The sequence below is a fragment of the Nansenia antarctica genome (assembly GCF_963989245.1).
Source record: "Nansenia antarctica genome assembly, chromosome: 5".
Taxonomy (NCBI): domain Eukaryota; kingdom Metazoa; phylum Chordata; class Actinopteri; order Argentiniformes; family Microstomatidae; genus Nansenia; species Nansenia antarctica.
The window spans coordinates 35,223,528-35,246,493 of record NC_137690.1 but is presented as its reverse complement, the minus strand read 5'-3'; the positions used below and the strand labels follow the sequence as shown (position 1 = coordinate 35,246,493).

Below are 22,966 nucleotides of genomic sequence, written 5' to 3'. Positions count from 1 at the left end.
GGTGCTGACTACTGTCTGCAGTCCTTGCATTGTAAACACGGGATGAATGAACGCTTTAGATTTTTTGACAAAAACAATAGTAGACATAGGCTGAGGTCTAACGCTTAGGTTGTGGGTTCGATTCCCGCTGGGGCCATACATACAAAAAAAACGACTGCAATGTAAGTCGCTTTGGATAGAAACGTCAGCTAGATGGAATATATTATTATTATTATTAATAATAATAATAATAATAATTATCATAATAACAATATTATTATGATATTATCTAAAGCTACAGTTCAGTGGATGGTTTCATTGACTTCTCCTCTAGACTGACTGAGGGAACTCGGAAGGCTACGTATGGACACTTCTTGCTGTTGAGGCACACCAGTCTCTCCAGTGTGGCTGAGTTGACTATGTCAAAACCTCTCTGGCCTCCGAATGTACTGGGCTTCCAGTACTCAGGGGAGCAGATGGGGTTTCCCAGGAGGCCTTTCAGGGAGAAAGGAGCCCCCATCTCCACCATGCTTTCGCCAAATATGGCGTTGGGGCGTGTCCGCTCCAGCATGAGGGCGGGGTAGAACTCCAGAGCGTCAATGTCACCGTAAAGCTCCTCCAGCTCCCTGGCAACCTCCTCCTCACCTTTAGAAAAACATTCCAACACATTCCAACAACAGCTACATGAACATGACCTGGGGGTATTCCATCAATGTCGCTAACTCAATCAGCGCTTCATTGAAGACGCCCAGTTACATTTAACATCGACTGTGACTTAAGGCCGTTCCATTAACACAATTTGTGTTTCGTCAACGTTACCTCTAGCCAGACTTGGCTATGTGTCCGGCTCTAAGTCTGGCTTTGGGTGCACACGCGGAGTACATAGCAGCCCAGAACAGCCGATTGTCGAAAAGAAGATACTATGACGGAAACGAGAGTGCAGAGCACTGTTCTTTGCAGCACCAGACAAACCCTGCTGATTAAGCTTTATGAATCACCAAAAGGGGCAATAATGCCGCAATTAACAAGGTGAGGGAGAAATTGCAGACAGATTAAATGCCTAAATTATACTAGCCTATTTATTGTTTTATTTACATTTTTAAATAAATTAACATTCACTACTGTGGCTATATTATGAGCAGGCTAGATAATAGTAGATGTACATGTATGTTTAAAATTATGGTGCAGGCTAACTTACAAGAACTGACATAATTACAATGCATTTATAAGAACATCATTACTACTAATGATGTTCTTCTAGAATTGTAACTGCTAATGGCTCCTGGTGTTGGCATAGATAACTATTTCTCATGATTACTGATGGAGGGTGATTCACTTACAAATGTGAAAAGGTGGTCTAGTGAAATGTGGTCTGGTGAAAAGGGCAGCATGTCGGCAATTCTCAAGAAAAGCAAAAAGCTTCTTTTTTTTTCATGTGTTTTCCGTTTATCTGCGTAACGTGTTTTAGGATGTTTTAGGACGTGTCTTATTATGTGTAGTTGAGTGTTTTTAGCATGTTGACGTTCTATCAGTGTGTTGTTGATGTGATGAACATGCAGTTAAATGTCCTCATAAGCATGTTGTATGCAATTAGATCAGTAGTTCTCAACCTTTTTTGGGCCAGCGCCCCCCTGTCCATTATCCAGGTCTCTTACCGCCCCCCATCAAAAAAATACTTTCCTGAATATTAATGTTGACTAATATTCTGTGTTATATCATTTTAAAAAGCATGTCACTGAATGCCACATAATAGATTTGATTTAACTGGGCAGTTGGAATATCATTATCATTAGTTTACCAGAGAGCAGAAAGGCCATGTGAATGTGAATAAAAATGCTGTTTATGAGTGTTAAACAAACTCAGACAACATCAGAGAATACAAACAGACTGTTTTATGATGCTAATATTTATTTTATTTTTTTATTTTTTTAAAATTTGTTTTTCAGATTTTATCCCTTTTTCACCCAATTTGGTAGCCAATTGAACCCAACCTAGCATCCAATTATCCAGTGTTTCCTCTATATGCATTTATTGGTGGCAGGCTACTCCTGATTGGTCTAAATGTGAACCGGCATGAGAACCGTGCAGACTCAACCATCCCTGCTGAAAAACTGTCGCAAATTGAAGAACTCGCGCAAGTTGGAAACACTGGGAAACTTTCGCCAAGTTGGACATACTTTTCCTGTTGTGTTTGAGACGGAGCCAAGACTGCTCGTTTGGAAGGACATTGGATCCGTGAGTAACGTAAACCTTCAGAGCTGATGGATGGAAACCGGTATCACAAGTTTATATTCTGTATATTCATTTTATTTTTTTTGCCATCCTACCTCTAGCTTTGGTTGAAATTAGTTCGTTGTTTTGAGCGCGCGGGAAAAAAATCGGATAGGGCTCTCCGCCACCAATTTAAAAATTCCTGGAGGAAACACTGAATTATCCCCTGCCTATTGCGAAGGATCCGCCGCACGACCCCGTGGCCGGCAGCCCCAGAGGAGATCGCCAGGCAGACTAGCTGACTGGCTCCTCGAGCCCGACACCGTTACTCCAGCACCAGACGGGGGCGGTGTTGCTCGACGGATCCTTGTCCGGAACTATTCCTATACCGCCCTCGGGAGCGGCCGCTCAATATGCCGCTCCCTGTGTGTGCCTCGGCCATATCCGGATCTGGCGAGCTGGGATTCGATCTCAGTCCCCGGTGGGCAGCTGCACTAGTGGTTAGTGCTTAGACCGCTACACCACCGCGGGGCACATATTTATTAATTTTTGATTAGACTTTGTTAACAAAGTTCCAAAGTTCAGAGCACTGCGCTCTGGGACCGCTCAGAGATGGGTGCTCTGACTGAAAAGACGGTTTGCCCGAGCGAACTGACCGTTCGTGCATTTACGAACGTACCTGTAATAACACTTACGAACGTACCCGTAATAACACAGCGCCCCCCGATGTTGTCTGAACGCCCCCGTTGAGAAACGATGAATTAGATGGCAGAATGGGTATCTTATCTGCCATCCAGTGGATTTTCGCGGTACTGCGTTCAACTTTTCACACATTTTGAGGTCCGACAAAAAAGCCCCGAAAACGTAGCATATATAATACGTGCAGGGTTATAGGGTTAAAGATTCCCATCAAGAGACAAACTATTGCCTGCAGACTAGGCTACATGAATAATGATAGCAAAATCCTCTACATGAAACAACAGGCCTCTTTTAGTATTACCTGCCTTTACTAGTCTTGTTTTACTGAAAAACGTAGAGATACAGTATGTTCTTACCAGTGAATTCTGAGAAGGACGTGTATGGCTTGAGGTTGAACCTCTTTCTGTACTCGTTGAAGGGTTGCAGACGGAGAGCTCTGGACTCCTTAATGACCCCCTCCGCCACCTGGCTCACCATCGGGTGCATGTTCTGACCACCACCTACCTATAGAGACAGAGAAACAGGATACCACAGCTATATACAATATACCACAGCTTTCAAATCCACCCCTAGTCCCTTCTCCCTATACAGTATATCTATATCTATATATCTACAAGATACAAGATGTTTATTTGTCACTCCGGTTTTACAAGTACAATTGTGTGAGGATTTTGGAGGAAAAATTAAGTGTTATTAGACCCCTATACTTTCTTTTGTTTCTATAAAAAATATATATAACCCAACCCTGACTTGTACTTCTCAACAACTTTGTCTCTGACTTGTTTGGAGAGTTCCTTGGTCTTCATGGCAGTGTTTTGTTGGTGGTGCCTCTTGCTTAGGTGTTGCAGCCTCTGGGGCCTTTCAGAAAAGGTGTGTATATACTGACAGATCATGTGACACTTAGATTGCATACAAGTGGACTTCATTTCACTAATTATGTGACTTCTGAAGGTAATTGGTTGCACCAGAAGTGTTTAGGGGCTTCATAACAAAGGGGGTGAATACATATGCACATGCCAATTTTCAGTTCTTTATTTTTTTTAAATTCTTTTTTTATATATATATTTCTCATTTCATTTAAAAATTAACACTATTTTGTGCAGATTCATCAAATAAAATTCTGATTTAAATTTTTTTTAAATTACAGGTTGTAATGTAATAAAATAGGTAAAAAGCCTATACTTTTGCAAGGCACTGTACGTCATATTCATAAGTATTCATACCCTTTGCAATGACACTCTTAAAATGTGCTAAAATGCTAAAAATGTCATCTACAAGTCACTCAATAAGTTGAATTGAGTCCATCTTAATGCAAGGATAATAGTTCATGTAATTTTGGAATCAATTAAACATTTAAAAAATATACCCATAACTTGATGCAGCTACCACTATTCTTCACACGAGAGATGGTGCAGAAATTGCATTGCATTTAGTGCTCAATTTGCACTAAACTTAATGCTTTGTAGTAAAACCAAATAAACACATTTCCAGGCACTTTCTTTGCTGTATCACTTGAATTCATTGTTGCAAACACAATTATGAATATGATTTTTTTTTTTTCCATTAAGGGATTCTTTTTGGCCACTTGGTTATAGACCACTTTTGTAGAGTGACTGAGATGATGTTATCCCATCGTCTGTGCTTTTTCCTCTCCACCATTCAACTTTGTAGATTCATATAGAAGTCTCCCCAGGCCTCAGGGTAGCATTCCTGAGCAGTTTTGTTCCTCTCCATTTGCTCAATTAATAATAAGTAATTGATTCCTATGCAAATCAGAGACCCTATAAAAACATTGGAAGATATTCATTCCAAAATGAGTTCTATCAGAGGCCATGCCTATCTCCTGTGGGGTCCCCCAGGGCAGTGTTCTTGGGCCGCTGCTCTTTCTATTATATATTAATGATATGAAGGCTGCCTGCAGTAGCCCCCTGTTCCTTTACGACTCGGCCATTCTAGTGTCCCATAAGGACAAAAGCTGGAGGAGACATCCCAGGATATCCTAACAAATGACATTGGGAAGATTAAGATCTGGCTCTCTGAAAATTGGCTGTCATTACACCTAGGAAAGACTGAGTCCATGCTCTTAGGGTCAAAATTTAGGCTGAATAAGGAGGGTAAAATGGTCATAAATACCAGTGGAGTGACAATAACGTCCCAGCCCTCAGTTAAATACCTAGGTTGCATCCTAGATGAGACGCTAGGAGGCGCCCCTATGGCCCAGAATGTCCTGAGCAAAGTCAATACCAGGACCAGGTTCCTCGCCAGGAAGTCCTCATTATTAAACCAAACATTTCTTAAAACCCTAGCCTCATGCCTAGTTCAATGCCATTTTGATTATGCAATCAGCTGGAACCTCAACAAAACCAAACTTCAAACAGCACAACAAATTAATTAGAGTGGTGTTGGGCGTCCATTACAAAGCGCATGTTGGAAAGGCCCAATTCATAGAGCTTCAATGGCTGCCAGTTGAAGCAAGATGCGTCTAGTCAGATGCGTCTTGTGACAGTCCACAGGGTCCTGAACAACAGAGCTCCAGACTACCTACATCATTTCTTTGAGAGAATAGCACACTCACACAACACAAGAAGAAGCAGCAATAATCTAGTCCCCTGTAGACACAGTAAAAAATAGGAGAAGTTTCATTCAGATATACAGGTGCAGTGGAATGGAACAACTTGCCTTTAAGCATCAAAGAAACTGACGGTACAGCAGCTTTCAAGGCAAAGATCAGAATACAGCTGTTTAGCAACATTCCACTATAAACCAAATAGAGAGTTATAGGACAGAAGAAGCACTTGTATGTTCCATGCTAAATTATATGCACGTAGTATGTTCTAGGACGTTTTTATTGTTTTAATTGTTTTATTGTTTTTTGTTTGTAGGAAGTTTTTATTGTTTTACTTCTTGGTTGTTTTGATGCGCTTCGTCTTTGCACATCAAGGACCTGTTTGTCTGTCTGTTCTGTTGTACTGTATGGGAGTGGCTGTTGTACTGTATGGGAGTGGCTGTTGTACTGTATGGGAGTGGCTGTTGTACTGTATGGGAGTGGCTGTTGGTACGGCCCCTTCCCCTCGTGGACCTTTGTAACACCAGGGACAGCGACGGAAACAAGTCACAGACTTTATCGCTCTATCCCTGACAATCACAAGTAGGATCATTGCTTGGCCTATGTATTGTATTTTTTGTTGTTGTCAATAAATCAAATCAAATTAAAAAAAAATTTGTGCTGGTGAAAGGTACGACCAACCCTGAAACACCTCAAAATATCTTCCTTTTTCATAACACGCAAATTGAAGTTTTGTACCCACTCGATAACAAACAACAGTTTTACGATCACTAAATATCGATCTGCTTTGTAGAGTTTGGGGGTGAGGGGCATATCAATCAAACCAATCAAATTAAAGTAGGGGTGGGATAAACAAAAATGTCACAGCAAGATGGCGGCTACTTCACTGGAAATGGGGATATCTTACACTACAGTATCAATAAATATACACTATTTTGCATAAAAAAAACAAAAAACACTTTCTAAACACATTCTCTTTTACTAGCTGTTACTACCATAGAAATGGCCACGAAGTTTGCATTCACAAAGTTTGCGTTCACAAAGTTTGCGTTCACAAAGTTTGTGTTCACGTGGAGTGGAGAGACGCTTCACTTGACACGGAAAAACCATCACTCTGGCAGAATTTTTTAGTAGATCATAGAATTCTGTTCTGATGAGGCACGAAACATCACATGCCCTCCACCAAAATCCCACTAGATACATTATGGACTACAATGATAAATGCATAAATACACACGGACACAACATTATAATTTTTTACTATTCTATTATTGTATTGCTCAATTGTATCTTTCCTGGGGCAGTGGTTGGGGGTGTAGTTAACCAGCTGTTGTTCCCACACATTACCTGCCTGTGAAAAATGTGAAGTGACAAAGAAAAACTTTAAATGGGAATTATCTCTGCTTTGTGATTTCACATGAACCAACATTCAAATACACATATGTTCTTCTTTTTTCCAATTTCAATGTATGACACATCCTTTTTAAAGCTTACAATCTGTTCCTTCAGAATATGTAAAAAACTGAAAAAAACCTTTGGCTACTGGTTGCACTTTTCACCAGCAAATATATATACTGTATATATATATATATATATATATATATATATATAATATAACATAATACAATATAATGTAATATAATAATAATATATAATATAGCCTAATATAATATAATATAATATAATGTAATATAATAATAATATTGTGGGGAACATGGCGCGTTCTGGCCTGCAGAAGGAGCTAGACTGCCGTTGGAGGGGGAATAATGGGCTGATTACGGACAGGTGTCAGTGATCAGACTCGTTGTCCCACTGGTCTATTTAACCTGTGTGTGTTTGTTCCCTCGGGAGATGAGTAGGGCAGGAAGTACCTGACCGAGTGCAGACACTGTGAGACAGAGAGAGAGAGAGAGAGAGCCGCGGCGAGGACGCACGAGATCCCGAAAGGGGGTGAGGTGCAGGGAGCCGGGCGGACGGAGCGGGTCCCGAAAGGGAGGAGCAGCGGGGCGAGAGCGAGGGTTCTGCCAGGAGCGGAGCAGCGGGGCGAGAGCGAGGGCTCTGCCAGGAGCGGATGGAGCGGTCCCGAAAGGGAGGAGCAGCGGGGCGAGAGCGAGGGCTCTGCCGGGAGCGAACGAGTCCCGAGAGGGGGCGGGTCGCGGAGCGGGTCCCGAAAGGGAGAGACAGCGGGAGCGGGTCCCGAAAGGGAGAACAGCGGGTGCGGGTCCCGGAAGGGAGAAGCAGCGGGGGGGGGGGAAAAGACTCGCTCAGCACGTCAGTGACGGTGCTGAGCTGTGCTGGACTAAATAAAAGCATATTCTGTACTATTCCTCTGTGTCGACCTCCCTCTGTGCCTAGAGACTGCTACAAATATATAATATAATATTATAATATAAAATTATATATACAGTATATATATATATATATATATATATCTACCTGTCCAGCTTGCTGACGTGAGAAGGCATCCACCAGCTTCTCCACCCCAAAGTGGGTGAGGAGGGTGGTGTTGAAGATGAACTGAGAGTAGGGGATGTCTTCCCCATCGATGAGCAGGCTGTCAGGCATGAGCGGGTGCCAGTGGTAGAGCTGGTTGAATTCCACAGCGATGCGGTTCCTGTACTGGAACTGGGAGTTGAACAGCAGCGCCGGGTCGAACTTCAGTTGCAGCTGGTAGCCACTCAGGTGCTGGACGTAGTCCTCAATCACGATCCGGATGGTCTCTCCTGGACAACAATGTTCATTGTTTACGTTAGAAGACAGAGAGATGACAAAATGTAACACGTTCTAATGCTTTGGTCTTCATATTGGCAACCAATGAAAATGTTCTGACTTTTCTTTTGAAACACGGAACTACATTGTGATTCTGTTGAGAATCACAACACAAAATCGCTAGTCAAGCCAAAACTACTGCAATGCAATGGATTCAGTTAGTAATCCCCACTGCTACCTAGTTAACTATAACACTACTTTACATTGTCAGCAGGCTCACAAAACAAGCTGTGTTAGTTGACTAGCGATGTGTCATTGATTATCAACAACGCGGAAATGAATTCACATTTTTCAAAGAAAAGTCATGATCATTACATCAGATCCCATGAGGACCAAAGCATTAGGACGTGTCACAAATAACATGGGCCCACATTAACCCACATTGCACTTTCATTTCCAAATCCATTCACCATCCTTGATGTTCCACTAAAAGTGATTCCAGAGGAAATACTGTTGAGAATAGGAGCCTCTGGTTTTAATTACTGAACAATACCAACACAATATGAGTTTGATGGTTTCCAATATGTGACACAATCTGATGAAAAGTTCTGCATGTCGGCAAATCTCAAGTTGCGCAAATGACCAAAAAGCTTGTAAAAATAAAAATAAAAATAAAATGTAAATTAGGTAGGGGTATATGCATATTACAAAAGTTTAAGTGTTGAAGAGCCCACTCGATATATAACAAACAACAGTTTTAAGATCACTAAATACTTAATCATTTGTAAATTGGATTCACTGTCTTGTCTGCCATAGGCTCCTGAGTGATACATGGCTTGTAAACAAACTTACGTTTTAGGACGTGTAGTGGCATCCCTCTCACTGTCACTCATGAGCCAGGGCTTCAGGACCGCGGAGAGCGACCACAAACCCAGAGACAGAACCGCTGGAGAGAGAGCTATCCGCTCGCGCAGCTGTCTCGCATTCGCCAATCAACGAGGCACCAACCACGGGCTCATCAAGCGGATGCGAGGCAGCTGTGCCCGGACCAGCCACCCCACATAAAGGGAGAAATGCAACCCATGGAAGCGGGAGAGCTACGTCCATGATAGACGCGATCAGGACGGGTGAGAGCCACGTCCATGATAGACGCGATCAGGACGGGTGAGAGCCACGTCCATGATAGACGCGATCAGGACCAGTGGCGTAGCGGACGGGCCCGCAAGCGACGCACCGCGGGGGGGCCCCAGCCACTAGGGGGCCCCCTAACATTGGTTGCTAGCACCCCCTCTCATTGCTCTCACTTGTTTGTACCTTTTGCTAAGTCAAGCATTTAGAATGTAGAGTGCATATTGCGAAATTTCGCAACGTCAATAATGCATCGGACAGTGTTTCCTCCAGGATTTTTCACATTAGTGGCGGAGTGTTCTTTTTTCGCGCGCGTAGCGTATGCAACACGCACTGGCGCTCAATACAAAGACGTAATTTCACCGAAAAATAGAGGGTGGCAACATTTTTAAAAAATGTGCCCTGTTTACCCGTACCTCCGCCGTTCTGTTCGTGGTGATTTGGGAGGCAATAGATTATTTTTGCCCCGCGCATATTGCCCTGTAATTAGACCACGCGACCACAGCTCCGTTGTGTCTCTTATTGTCCAAATGTTCCCTGAATTTTAGCTGCATGTTTTTCCAGCATGTAAATCCGTTGTCAATAAAAATTCGACTCCCCTTCTTTCCCCCTGCCAATACTGTGTCGTTTGTGACATTTACCAACGTTTATGCTATCAATAGTTCGAAGCTAGCGTTAGATGCGAGGCTGCTCGGGAACATTATTTGTTTCACAAAATAGCCTCATTTAGTTGACCATGAACATCAGAGACTAGACTACATTACGAATGTTCATTTAAAATACTCTATAGTGAGCACTGGTATAAGAACATGAACCAGAGAACAGCAGTAAATGCAAGAACCCAAGGTCGTCGCTGATGATGTTGCATTTTCGATTAGGATACGTATGGGATTAAAGGGACCGGCGACGGGCGAAGAGAGAGGGAAGGGATTTCCAGAAATCCAAATGTCCCGCTAAATTCGGACCAATCACAAAACTGTTTTGCAAGCGCGTCGCCGACGAGGTTAATTGCAACATTGTAACATATTGTAACTTACTACATCCTAAATCGGAACGAAATGTAGGTCTGAAAGCGGCCTAAACGAAACGAAACGAAAAAACGAGTCCAAGATGGCCGCGCGCTTAGACGCTGCAGCTGGAGTGGCTTCCACACTGGTGTTTCTTTGTGTTTTTAAGTACATTTGTATGTACACTTTTTTTTTAGTACTTATAGGGAACAGTTGTGTATATAGTACCTACAGCAGGCTCGACTTATTAGAAGTCGGCACGCAAAACGACAAGATAGTTACGGCGGAGTTTCTGGAGCAATACAGGATAAACAAAGAGATCGCCCGTCTACCGGGAGAACCTTGGTACACAGTTCCCTCCCTGAGGCGGAAACGCCGGCGGCGAGACCGTAGGAAACGACGAGGCCGCCGGGGAGGCCTGCTAGCAAGATTAAGACGTAGCCCAAACAAACCTGCTTTGCCAAGTATTTTCCTCTCCAACGTCAGATCCCTGACGAACAAGATGGATGAACTGAGACTACAGGTTGCCAAAAACAACATTGTAGGGGATAGCTGTGTGATTATTCTGACTGAAACCTGGCTAAATGACAACATTGTGGACGCAGCTGTTAGCTTGGAGGGGCGCACGCTACATCGCGCTGACCGAAAGGAGCTTAGCGGCAAGTCAAGAGGAGGTGGGATCATAATATCGACGAAGGATAGCTGGTGCTTAAACACGAAAACTGTAAGTAGCCACTGCTCCCCAGACCTGGAATACTTGACTGTTAAATGCCGACCCACATACCTCCCGAGGGAGTTTAACGCGGTGCTAATAACATGTGTGTACATAGCGCCTAGCGCAGACAGCAGCCTAGCATTGGCGCGACTATATGAAGTCATCAGTGGCCAACAAAGCACTGATCCACAGGCTATTCACATCATAGCGGGGGATTTCAATCATGTCGACCTGAAGGCAGTACTACCCAAGTTCTATCAGCATGTGAAATGTGCAACGAGAGGAGAAAAAACACTGGACAAGGTATACACCAACATCAAACGTGCTTACAAGGCTAGTCCGCTAGCTCATCTAGGCATGTCTGACCATGTGTCAATCCTCCTGATTCCTGCATACACTACCATGGGGAAAAGTGCTCCCATCACCACTAAGACTGTCAGAACCTGGCCAGAAGGGTCCGCTCCACTGCAGATCTGCCTAAATGACACCCTATGGCAGGAATATGAGCATGAGGACCTGGAACAGTACACGTCGTCGGTTCTGAACCACATAGTGAACTGCACCAACTCAGTCACCGTGGACAAGCGGGTCCGGGTCTACCCCAACACGAAGCCATGGATGACTGGGAAGGTCCAAAAACTGATCAACGAGAGGGACAACGCCTTCTTCGCAGGGAAGAGCACACCGCTGTACCGCTCCACCAGGGCCAACCTAAAGCGCGGAATCAAAGCGGCCAAGGCAGAGCACAGAGAGAAGATTGAGGAATGCCTCCTGAGCAACGACTCCAGGCGGATGTGGCAGGGGGTTCAGCAGATGACAAACTTCAGAGCCAACAGGCTCACAGCCGCAGAGGACGACCCCCTGCTGGCGGGAAAGCTGAACACCTTCTACGCCCGGTTCGACGAGGGGCAAACGGAGGGAACCGCAACACAAACACCACTCTCTCCAGCTCTCAGCAGCCTCACCCTCACAGAGCATGAAGTGAGACGCGTACTGAAGGCGGTGGACCCCAGGAAAGCCTCGGGGCCGGATGGCGTCCTGGGAAGGGTGCTGAGAGACTGCGCCGACCAGCTGGCCGGGGTTTTCACCAACATCTTTAACCAGTCCCTGTCCCAGGCCACCGTCCCACCCTGCCTGAAAACCTCAACTATCATCCCAGTCCCGAAGAAAAGCACGGTGAGCTGCCTAAACGACTACCGCCCGGTGGCACTCACACCAATCATCATGAAGTGCTTCGAGAAACTAGTCCGGGCCCACATACTCACACGCCTCCCGCCCAACCTGGATCCATACCAGTTCGCCTACAGAACCCACAGGTCCACAGAGGACGCCATCGCGACGACTCTCCACGCCACTCTATCCCACCTGGAGAGGGGAAACAGCTACGCGAGACTGCTCTTCGTGGACTTCAGCTCCGCCTTCAACACCATCCTTCCAGACAGGCTAGTGACCAAACTACTAGACCTGGGTCTATCACACTCTATATGTGTGTGGATCAAGGACTTCCTGACCGACCGCCCCCAGAGGGTGCGGGTGGGCCCCCACACCTCCACAGCCCTCAGCCTCAGCACTGGGTCCCCCCAGGGCTGCGTGCTAAGCCCCATCCTCTACAACCTCTACACCCACGACTTCACCCCCGTCCACCCCAGCAACTACATCGTAAAGTTTGCAGACGACACCACCGTGGTGGGATGTATCTCGGGGGGGGACGAGGCGGCGTACAGGGATGAGGTAGAGCAACTGAGCAAGCTGTGCAAGGTTAACAACCTGCTGCTGAACAAGTCAAAGACCCAGGAATTCATCGTAGACTTCAGGAGGAAAAAGTCCGAGAGCCAGCCCCTGCTCATCGACGGAGAGAGCGTGGAGAGAGTCTCAACCCTCCGATTCCTGGAACATCACATGCGGGATGACCTGACCTGGAAGGACAACACAAAAGGCACCATCAAGAGGGCACAACAGCGGCTATACACCCTGAGATGCCTCAGGAAGGAACACAACAAGCAGGAGATACTGGTGGCCTTCTACCGCGGCGCAGTGGAGAGCATCCTCACCTACGGCATCTGCAACTGGTTCTCCAGCTGCACAACAGCGGAGAGAAATGCGCTACAGAGAGTAGTGAGAACAGCACAGAAGATCACCGGCGCCCCCCTCCCCTCTCTGGAAGAGCTGTACAACACACGCTGTCTCAGGAAGGCCTCAAAGATCTCCAGGGACCCGACCCACCCTGGGCACGTACACTTTACCAGGCTGCCCTCGAAAAGGAGGTTCAGGACCCTGGCCGCTAAGACAAACAGACTGAAGAACTGCTTCTACCACAGGGCCGTCCAGGCCCTGAACACAGCAAAGACCTAAGTTCTGGGCCCTGGACAGTCTGGACGGATTGTATGGCAGCTGCTGGACTGAAAAAATCAGGTGTAGTGCTGAGGCACAAACATGTACATTTCAAGCCTGCAAACTGTGACACTTTAAATAACGTGAAAAAATACTATTGTGCAATATGACAACCCTAGTTGACTATCTGTGCAGTATAGTACAGTAGCCTTTATTTATGTAAACCAGCTCCTTACCTTCTTGTGATTTTTTCTTTTTCTAAAAGTGTTTTTTTCCCCTTTCCTAACACCAGGGGAGCCACCCCTCCTAAATTTCGTTGTTTGGTACCTGTACTGTAGCAATGACAATAAAGTCCATTCATTCATTCATTCATAAACTAGCTTCAATCTGATTTTTTTCTGTTCTCCGGTCATAAAGTGGACTGAATCAATTAGTGGCGGAGAACATGTATTCGTGGCGGCCCGCCACGCACGTTTTTTTTAACCTCCGTTGCGAAAGGGCCCCCGCCGCCACCTTGCGGGGGGGCCTCGGGATTTTGCGGTACGCCACTGATCAGGACGGGTGAGAGCCGTACTTCCGGCGTGTACTTTTAATCTGTTATAATAACGGGTGTCATTTATGTAACTGACCAGCGCACCGAGAGGGAGGGACGGAACGTACCCCCCCAGAGCCACAGAGCCGGAGCCAGGGTCCGACCAGACGAACCGGAGTGGGACCCTACAGATTAAGCACTGAGCGGGTGAGAGCTGCTTTGACGGCGCTAGCATTTTAAGCCTGCCATAGTAACGGATGTCGTTTATGTAATGGCGCTTTTCCAGGCTGGCCCGGCCTGGCCCTGTAATGGAAAAGTGCCATAACGGACCAGAGCACCGAGAGGGAGGGACGGAACACCCCAACCCCAGAACCACAGAGCCGGAGCCGGGTTAACCCCCAGCACTACGGAGACGGAGCCTGAATGCAGCCTACGGGCCAGTCCGACTGACCAGAGCGCCGAGAGGGAGGGACGGAATACCCCCTACCCCAGAGCCACAGAGCCGTAGCCAGAGACCGGCCGACGAACCCCGAGCAAGACCCTACGGATAGAGTGGTGAGAGTCGCCGGCAACGACGTGGGAACATTAACAGAGTAACGGCTGTCCTGAGGTAACAGACCGACGAACCCCGGGTGAGACCCGACGGACCAGAGCACCGAGAGGGAGAGATGGAATACCCCCTACCCCAGAGCCACAGAGCCGGAGCCAGAGACCGGCCGATGAACCCCGAGCAAGACCCTACGAATAGAGCGCCGAGCGGTGAGAGTTGCCTACGGCGCTATCCTTTTAAACGTTAATGTAATAACGGCTGTCTTTTAAACGTAAACGGCTGTCTTTTTGAGCAGAACGGAGGGCCCCGGGAGACCCGAGCCCAAGAGCTAGAGAGACGGATAACCCCAAACTAACCGGCGAGAGGTACAGAGTACCCCCCCCCCCCCCCCGTGCAAGAGAGCGGGGCGGAACGCCGCCTTATCCCCCCCGGGGCCAGCCGAACCACCCTGACGCCAGCCATTTTAAGTTAATCCCTTTTTTTGTGTCGAACATTACGGCAGAGCCGTCCTTTAGAGTGGCCGGTGCCCACCATCCTTTAAAGTTAGGAATAAATATGCCGACAAGGCTAAAGAAACCTATCGTCTCCTCGTCTCCCTAGCTCGTATGTGCAAATTTCCCTGGTCATAGTGAGAGATACCACAGTGTTCAAAAGCAAGGACTGTGTGATCATCTAATTATGGGTAGTTATGTGTTTCTAGCATGCTGATGTTCTCTCAGCATGTCGTGATGTGCAGTTAGATGTTCATAGCGATGTTCTTTGCTAGCTACTAGCAGCTGTTTTGCGTGTTGTTTTTTATTCAGGGCCAGTTTCTCCGGTATTTGGTTTGAGGGGTCCCAACATTCAAATGAGCATTATCTTCAACTATTTTCAGATTTTCTATGTATGACACATCATTTTTCATCACAATCGGCACTTTCATAATCCGGAAAACAAAACTGAAAAAACTACCATGCCCTAACTTGAGGACTTTTTCACCAGACCCTGTCACATATGGAATGTCTGAAATGAATTGAAATGAGTCGTAATGAGTCTGGCAGGAAGGCTGAACAAAGTCCCGACATATTGATAAAAAAAATGTTTTAAACTAAATAAAAAGACCCTTGGCTAACAGATGTCCTCCTCACCGATGATGATAAGCCTGGCGGTCTGGAACAGCTGCTCGTCCCCCCAGGTCGGGTGCTCCCCCCGCAGCACGTCACAGACGCGGTTGTGCTCCCGCAGCCACAGGGTGGCGTACATGGTGAGGCCTGGCAGCATGCCAAACACTTCCTGCCCGATGGCCATGCGCTGCGCCGGGGGCACCCCAGGAGGGTAACTCATATTCACAGGGGCCTGGGCCACCGTCGGGGGGTACACCTCTCCGTTGATCACCTGGTTTAGGAGGACGAGGGTGCACCGTGTGAAAGGAAAGGAAAATGAACAAAAGAAAACGACGTCCAGTAAATGAGTTCTTACCCAACAGCTCCCTGACCTGCTGTGACTCACTTGAAACCTTGCAGAGTTCCGTTCTGACCTGTCACATCTGAGTTCCGTTCTGACCTGTCACATCTGAACAATACAACATGTTCCTGGCAGAACCCAGTGTTTTGCAGCAACCACCCAGGAAGAACAAATACCTTTGGTTTCTGCCACTTTAAAAAAAAAAAATTTGGGAGTGGGGCAGTCTCATTCTTTTTTATCAGACAGAGACAGTGGAGAGAGACAGGAAAGGACGGGTCAGCAGGTGGCATGGGCTGGGTTCAAACCCATGCCAACACAGGCATATGTGCACTGTGGGCCATGGTGCTAGACCACTGGACCACCCCAGGCCACTCCCCACTCCCTTTCAACCTAACTTAAGTCATCTCTCCCTGAGGCATTGTTTTCAAAAACATTTCACTGTTTAGATAGAAACGTCTTTACCTACGCTATCTCTGACTCACCCCTCTGTTTCCCCCTAAACTGCTACCATTCCCTGAACTCTATGATGAAGTGACCGCAGGTGAATACCACCATGTGGGAATCAGGGGAAGCTGCTGGAGGTAGACATCGGAGGACGGGCTCATTCGAATAGATGAAATAGAATGCGGAATGGTATCAAACACACATGTTGTGGTTGTCTTCTGATTTCTACCTCCACCAGCCTCCCCTGGTTGGAATGCAAGAGATCAAGCCCAGGCAGGATCAATTGATTCATTATACACTTGGAGCTTGGAGTCAGCCGAGTAAGGTACGATGTATATACGTATATATATATATAAATCATTCCAGTTAGGACTTGGCAATGCACCCTCTGCTGCTTGAATCCTCTACCTGGTATTTGAGCTTTCCGTCTTGGTGAAGCCTGAGGTTTAGTTGACGTACAAGGTTATCTCCATACACATGTCCAGCATCGACCTGTGTGTGTGTGTCAGACATCTGGTAAGACTTTAAAAAGTAGATTAAAACACCCCACAACAGGGCAAACACAAACAAGACACTCAATAGACGCACCAAACACAAAAAATCACGAGATTTAGTACAGAGATTGACATTTCTCTTACATACACAAGATAGATGAGTGATAGTGATGGAGATCCCCTAGATCTCATGTCTCACAAAACACCTTGATCTGGTACATACCTTCGGCTTTCATGTTGTCCTGCAGATAACTAGACAATAACATGTGGACCCACTCACCCCGTGCCCGAGGGCCCTAGTAAAACCTAGTCCCATTCGCTTGTGGGTCTTGAAGAACTGGTGGGTGAAGTGTTGAGCAAAGAAAGCAAACATCAGGTTGGTTCCCTGAGGAGACGGTCGAAACGTCCTCCTCAGCAGAAACTTCTCCACCAATAACTTTGGATCTGGGAGTACCGATTTCCCTGGTGGAAAAGGAGAAACACGTTGGATTTTCCATGTCTCTGATCAGAAGTTTTTTTTTGTTTGTTTGTTTTTTTTTTTTTTTCAGATTTTATCCCCTTTTTCACCCAATTTGGTAGCCAATTGAACCCAACCTAGCATCCAATTATCCCCTGCCTATTGCGTAGGATCCGCCGCACGACCCCGTGGCCGGCAGTCCCAGAGGAGGGCGCCAGGCAGACTAGCTGACTGGCTCCTCGAGCCCAGTACCGTTACTCCAGCACCAGACGGGGGCGGTGTTGCGCGACGGATCCTTGTCCGGAACTACTCCTATACCGCCCTCGGGAGCGGCCGCCCAATATGTCGCTCCCCGTGTGTGCCACAGCCATATCCGGATCTGGCGAGCTGGGATACGATCCCAGTCCCCGGTGGGCAACTTGCACTAGTGGCCAGTGCTTAGACCGCTACACCACCGCGGGGCACGATCAGAAGGTTTTTTAAAGGTACAGTACACAGTATTTGTAAGTAAGTAAGTAAAACTTAAAAAATTATATAAACCCCTCAAAAAAAGTTCGGAAACACTTTTTTGTTGATTATTCCTCCCCTTTAATAATACCAATTGGTATTGTATTTTATATCGTTGGAAAGCCTGATTAGTCACCTTTACAACGAGGTACAACTTGTAAGGATCATGCATTCGTGGAATGAGCAACACAGCTAAACGTGTGGGTAGCGGCCCAAAAATATTTGCCAAAATCCCCTATATTCTTCTGTTGGACTCTCATCACACTCTCATTTTGAGTTGCTTGGTGGATTGGATGATTGCACTCTCCCACAGTAATAAGGAAAAAACAACACATTATTACACATATTGGCCATTTTTACACTTTATTAATTTTACATTGTCAGGGACCTCAGTAGTGTGTGGAAGATCCATACGCAGTCACAACAGCTTGGCACCTCCTCCTCATGCTGGTCACCAGCCTGGTCACACACTGCTGTGGGACGGCATCCCATTCCTCAACTAGGATTTGCCGCAAGTCAGCCAACATGGTTGCGTTGGTCACTGGCACGTACAGCACGCCCAAGCTGATCCCACAAGTGTTCAATTGGGTTGAGGTCTGGACTCACGGCAGGCCATTCCAACCTCTCCACTCCCAAATACTGGAGGTGCTCTGTGATGATCCTGGCTCTGTGGAGGCGAGCGTTGTCATCAGGGAGGATGGAGTTAGGTCCCAGATTCTGGAGATATGGGATCGCCACTGGCCCCCGAATATCATTCCTGTCAATTAGGTGCCATTCAGGTGCCAGTCACACACCTGTAACTGACATACACCTGCCAGCACTTGAAGCTCAAAACGAGAGTGAATACCAACAGAATATTCTGCAGGGGATTTTGGCAATTTGTTTTGGGCTGCTACCCACACGTTTAGCTGTGTTACTCATTCCATGAATGTATGATCCTTACAAGTTGTACCTCATTATAAAGGTGACCAATCAGACTTTCCAACGATATAAAATACAATACCAATTGGTATTATTAAAGGGGAGGACTAATCAACAAGAAAAGCGTTTCCGAACTTTTTTGGGGGGGTTTATAATATATATATTATAGCACCCTTCGCAGCACGGATGCCCAGGGTGCTTTACATCAAAATAAGAAAAGTGCAATCAAAACATACAAGGATTAAAAACAAAACAAACAAATGGGGGAACACCCCACAGGGGACAACATAAACAGAGCAGAAACAGGAACAATAAAATGGCTATGGGTGACTGCCGGCCTGCCTGAACAGATGAGTCTTTAATTGCTGCTTAAAAATTTGTTCTGAGGGAGCGGCTCTCAGGTCAGGGGGGAGGGCGTTCCAGAGTATTGGGGCCATCACCTCAAACGCTCTGTCCCCTTTAGTTCTTAGTCTGGTCCCGGGTACGACCAGGAGCTCCTGGTCGAATGACCTCAGTGACCGGCTTGTCTGCACACTAATAGCCCTAAACGCAAGATTGTGGCTGACCCCTCACCAGCTCACAGCTTGTTTGAATTACTCCTTTCTGGACAGCGTTCAAAAACATCACGCCACTTGAATAGTTTCTTCCACAAAGCCATAGCCCTCCTCAATAACTCCTGACCATTGCACCTTGCACTTTACATGTTTTTGCACTAAGTTGTACAGTATATTTATTCACTCCTATTGGTACTGTATATATTGTCTTGAGTACTGTTGTGTTGTGGTCTTGTTGTATGTACTGTAGCTTGTTCAGCATGGAGAATACCAAGTCATGTTCCTAGTGCACTGCACATGGCGAATAAAGTTGAATTAAATTGAAACTGGGAGAAAGACAGCGACCCCTGAATGCCCCTCTTACCTTTAGTGCCCATGGGCAGGGGGCAGTCTTCAGGCACGGGGGGGAGGATCCGTGTGTAGTAGGAGACGTTGGAGTAGGACTCCCAGCTGAGGTATCCATACTTGGAGTTGAACGTGGGCGGACTGGGGATCAGGTTGGATCTGGCTTTGGGAGGGAGAACACCGAACTGTGTGACACAATGTTTACATTTACATTTTTGGCATTTAGCAGACGCCTTATTCCAAAGCGACTTACAATCAATACATTTGACTAAGCAAGTGAATCATCAGTTCACCAGTTGCAGCAGGAAGAGTGATCTAGCTCAGGCCCGGGGCCATTGGCAGTCTCCGTGATAGAATAATAAAAAATAAAAAATAGAATGAGTCCGTGATAGAAGAAAAGAAATATTATATAGACACTGGAGAAACAGAGAAACAGTACAAGGGGGGCAGTAGAAGTCTTAGGAGACACAGTATAGGGGAAAAGCGGGTGTCTCAGGAGATGCAGTGCTGGGGGATAGTAGATGTCTCAGGAGGAGCAGTTAAGGTGTAGCCTGAAGAGATGGGTCTTCTGTCTCAATGTTCATCCTCATCCTATACTAGAGTCAGGGGAGGCCTGTGGAGGTAGATGGCCTCATTGTAACGAATGGAATGGAATAGGTAATGGAACTCTGATTCATACCTCCACCAGCCTCCCCTGTATACTGTATACTGCAGAGAATACTATACATACCTTTACTACTAAGGTTATAAGAAGTACAACAGATGAAAACATATAAATAATAATAATAAATTAAAATCAAGCCGATAATGTGATTGTTATTATTAGTACGTTTGCAAATGCTTCTGCTTTTTAACATGAAACACACTGATACCAATCTGAGAAATGTGCAGAGTGCAAGTGGACTGTTTTAAATGATTAGAAAATGTGTGTTTTCATCTGCTCAAGCACAACAAAAACGCTCCTTTATACATAACACACCGTAAATCGTTCTTATGTTTTTACTCAGTGGGGTTATTCAAATATAAACACTTGTGGCAGACCATTCCAAACAAGTGACTGCAGTAAGACAGCCTATCTCACAGCGAGGGAGAGAATCTAATCCTCTGTGGAATGTAGCCACCCGCCCGAGAGGTGAGGCGAGGACACCCAGGAAAACTGGCAAATGGAAGCAGGATATCTCAGAGACCATAGAAGATTAGAGAGTAGGAATTCTTCATGACGTTCATCATCACCACATCATGGATTTATACGGTGCTTACTGTGGCTGACGATAAACAGGGTGGTGGATGTCAGCTTTTAACACAAAAGTCAAGTTAGCTCATCCTACACTTATAGGACATAACAGAAGTGTTCAGGGCATAGTGAGGTGACCTTACCCTCCTCTTACCGATAAGATACATAGTAAGCCTTGAGAACCGATGGTAGAAATAGAAAGTAGAAATACAAAAAGTAGAAATACAAATACTTTAGAAATACAAATACAATACGGGATAAGGACAGCAATCAACAATATCTGTATATACAATAGCGTCAGAGCGTCAATAACAGAATAGGTGATAGTAGCAGAATGCAAGTCAGTATATCAACATTCTTAATTTAAACAAAATACTGTCAAAAATACGATGTGACACACTGTCATACAGTGTGCAATATGGTGCAAGAGTAGTCTAGAGTTCAGGTAGGTAGTGACCAGGTAGTCAGGTGGTCATAATGTATTAGTTAGTACAGTGGGGGTGCAGTGGGGGGATTGCCTTGTGCCAGTGCGTTTCCCTAGGAGTCTGATTGCTTGTGGGAAATAGCTGTTCGGTTTATGCCCCAAGGCTACGGTACTGTTTCCCAGACGGCAGTAGTTCGAACAATTTCCTGTTTGGGTGACTGGGGTCCTTGATAATCCTTAGGGCTTTGTTGACACACCGATCACTGTGTTCATCCCAGGTGTTCATCCCAGGTGAGGTCGTTGGTGATGTGAACCCCGAGGAACTTGATGCTGTTAGCCCTCTCTACAGCAGACCCGTTGATGGTGATGGGGTCTTGTGCCTGCCTCTTTTTCCTGAAGTCCACCACCAGCTCTTTGGTCTTGTCGGCGTTGAGAGCGAGGTTATTAGCCTGGCTGTACTGGGCCAGACGGTCAGAAACCTCGTTTCTGTAGGCCGTCTTGTCCCTGTCAGTAATCAGGCCGATCAGTGTTGTGTCGTCTGCGAACTTGATTACCGTGTTGGAGCTGTGGGTGGCCACGCATCCGTGGGTGTACAGGGAGTAGAGGAGAGGGCTCAGGACACAGCCTTGGTTGTGCCTGTGCTGACAGTCAGAGGGGCAGAGGTTTTAAGGCCCTTGCACACCAATGCGTTTTTTACATCCGTTAAAAAAATAAATAGAACTCATGTTGTGTCAATTGCGATTGCACACCGAATCCGAAATACTCGTCCGTCATAAAATTTTTCGGAACAGGTTGGATTTTCTGCGTTTTTCGCGTCCGTCAAAATGATTTGAGAGTTGTTTTTGACCACTCCGCCATGGTATAGACTGGGACACATCATCAAATTAGAACTGCAGGACAGTTGGATTAATGCTTACGGAAGTACATGTCTCAAGTATTATCTCGGCGGTTAGTTGAGTGAAAGAAAAACAACATACAGATGATAATTCACACAATATAATACCACGAAAGCGTACGGCACTAAACAATAACATTCATTTGGGTAGCATCATACTCAAACTCAAGCAGAAGGGCAGGGTCCGGGCAGGTGCACACACTGTCACAGACTGCCAATGCATCATATAGGCACATAATTCATATCAGGATATTGATGATCTTCTCAAAGCATGTGCTCACTATGGAGGTGAGAGCAACAGGGCACTAGTCGCTAACCCTTACCCTTCTTCGGTACCACCCCACCCTAGTAAGCCTTATCTATGTCCATTTCCATTTCCATTTTACATGTTTGGCATTTAGCAGACGCCTTATTCCAAAGCGACTTACAATCAATACATTTGACTAAGCAAGTGAATCATCAATTCACCAGTTCTAGCAGGAAGAGTGATCTAGCTCAGGCCAAGGGCCATTGGCAGTCGTCGTGATAGAAGAAGAAAGAAAGATTAAATGTATTAATAGACACTAATAGACACGAGCAAGGGGGGCAGTGGAAGTCTTAGGAGGCATAGTATAGGGGAAAAGCAGGTGTCTTAGGAGACAACCCCCCACCCGACCCTCTTCCCTTACCACCCCACCCTAGTACGCCCCAGTGACTGCCAGTTCAGGAGGTCCAACCCTGCTTTCGGGGAGAGGAAAGAGCCCATGGAAGGAAGTCATATCTATAAAGCAGGATGGTAAATCAGCTGGAGACTGAGTAAACATGGACAGGATGTCAGGTCG

The 22,966-nt window shown here is 46.1% G+C and overlaps 1 protein-coding gene across 1 annotated transcript in view; it reads right to left on the bottom strand.

The window, feature by feature from the left end:
• Positions 1-274: 274 nt before the first annotated feature.
• LOC308157997 (prostaglandin G/H synthase 1-like) overlaps positions 275-22,966 on the bottom strand; it is a gene marked incomplete at both ends in the record, with an annotated part of 29,033 nt that continues 6,341 nt past the window's right edge. Inside the window, 7 exons of the mRNA XM_080531590.1 lie at positions 275-624; positions 3,246-3,393; positions 7,892-8,178; positions 15,555-15,801; positions 16,723-16,806; positions 17,089-17,270; positions 19,612-19,755. Of these exons, the coding sequence (XP_080387716.1) occupies positions 275-624; positions 3,246-3,393; positions 7,892-8,178; positions 15,555-15,801; positions 16,723-16,806; positions 17,089-17,270; positions 19,612-19,755 (1,442 nt within the window). The remainder of the gene's footprint in view (positions 625-3,245; positions 3,394-7,891; positions 8,179-15,554; positions 15,802-16,722; positions 16,807-17,088; positions 17,271-19,611; positions 19,756-22,966) is intronic.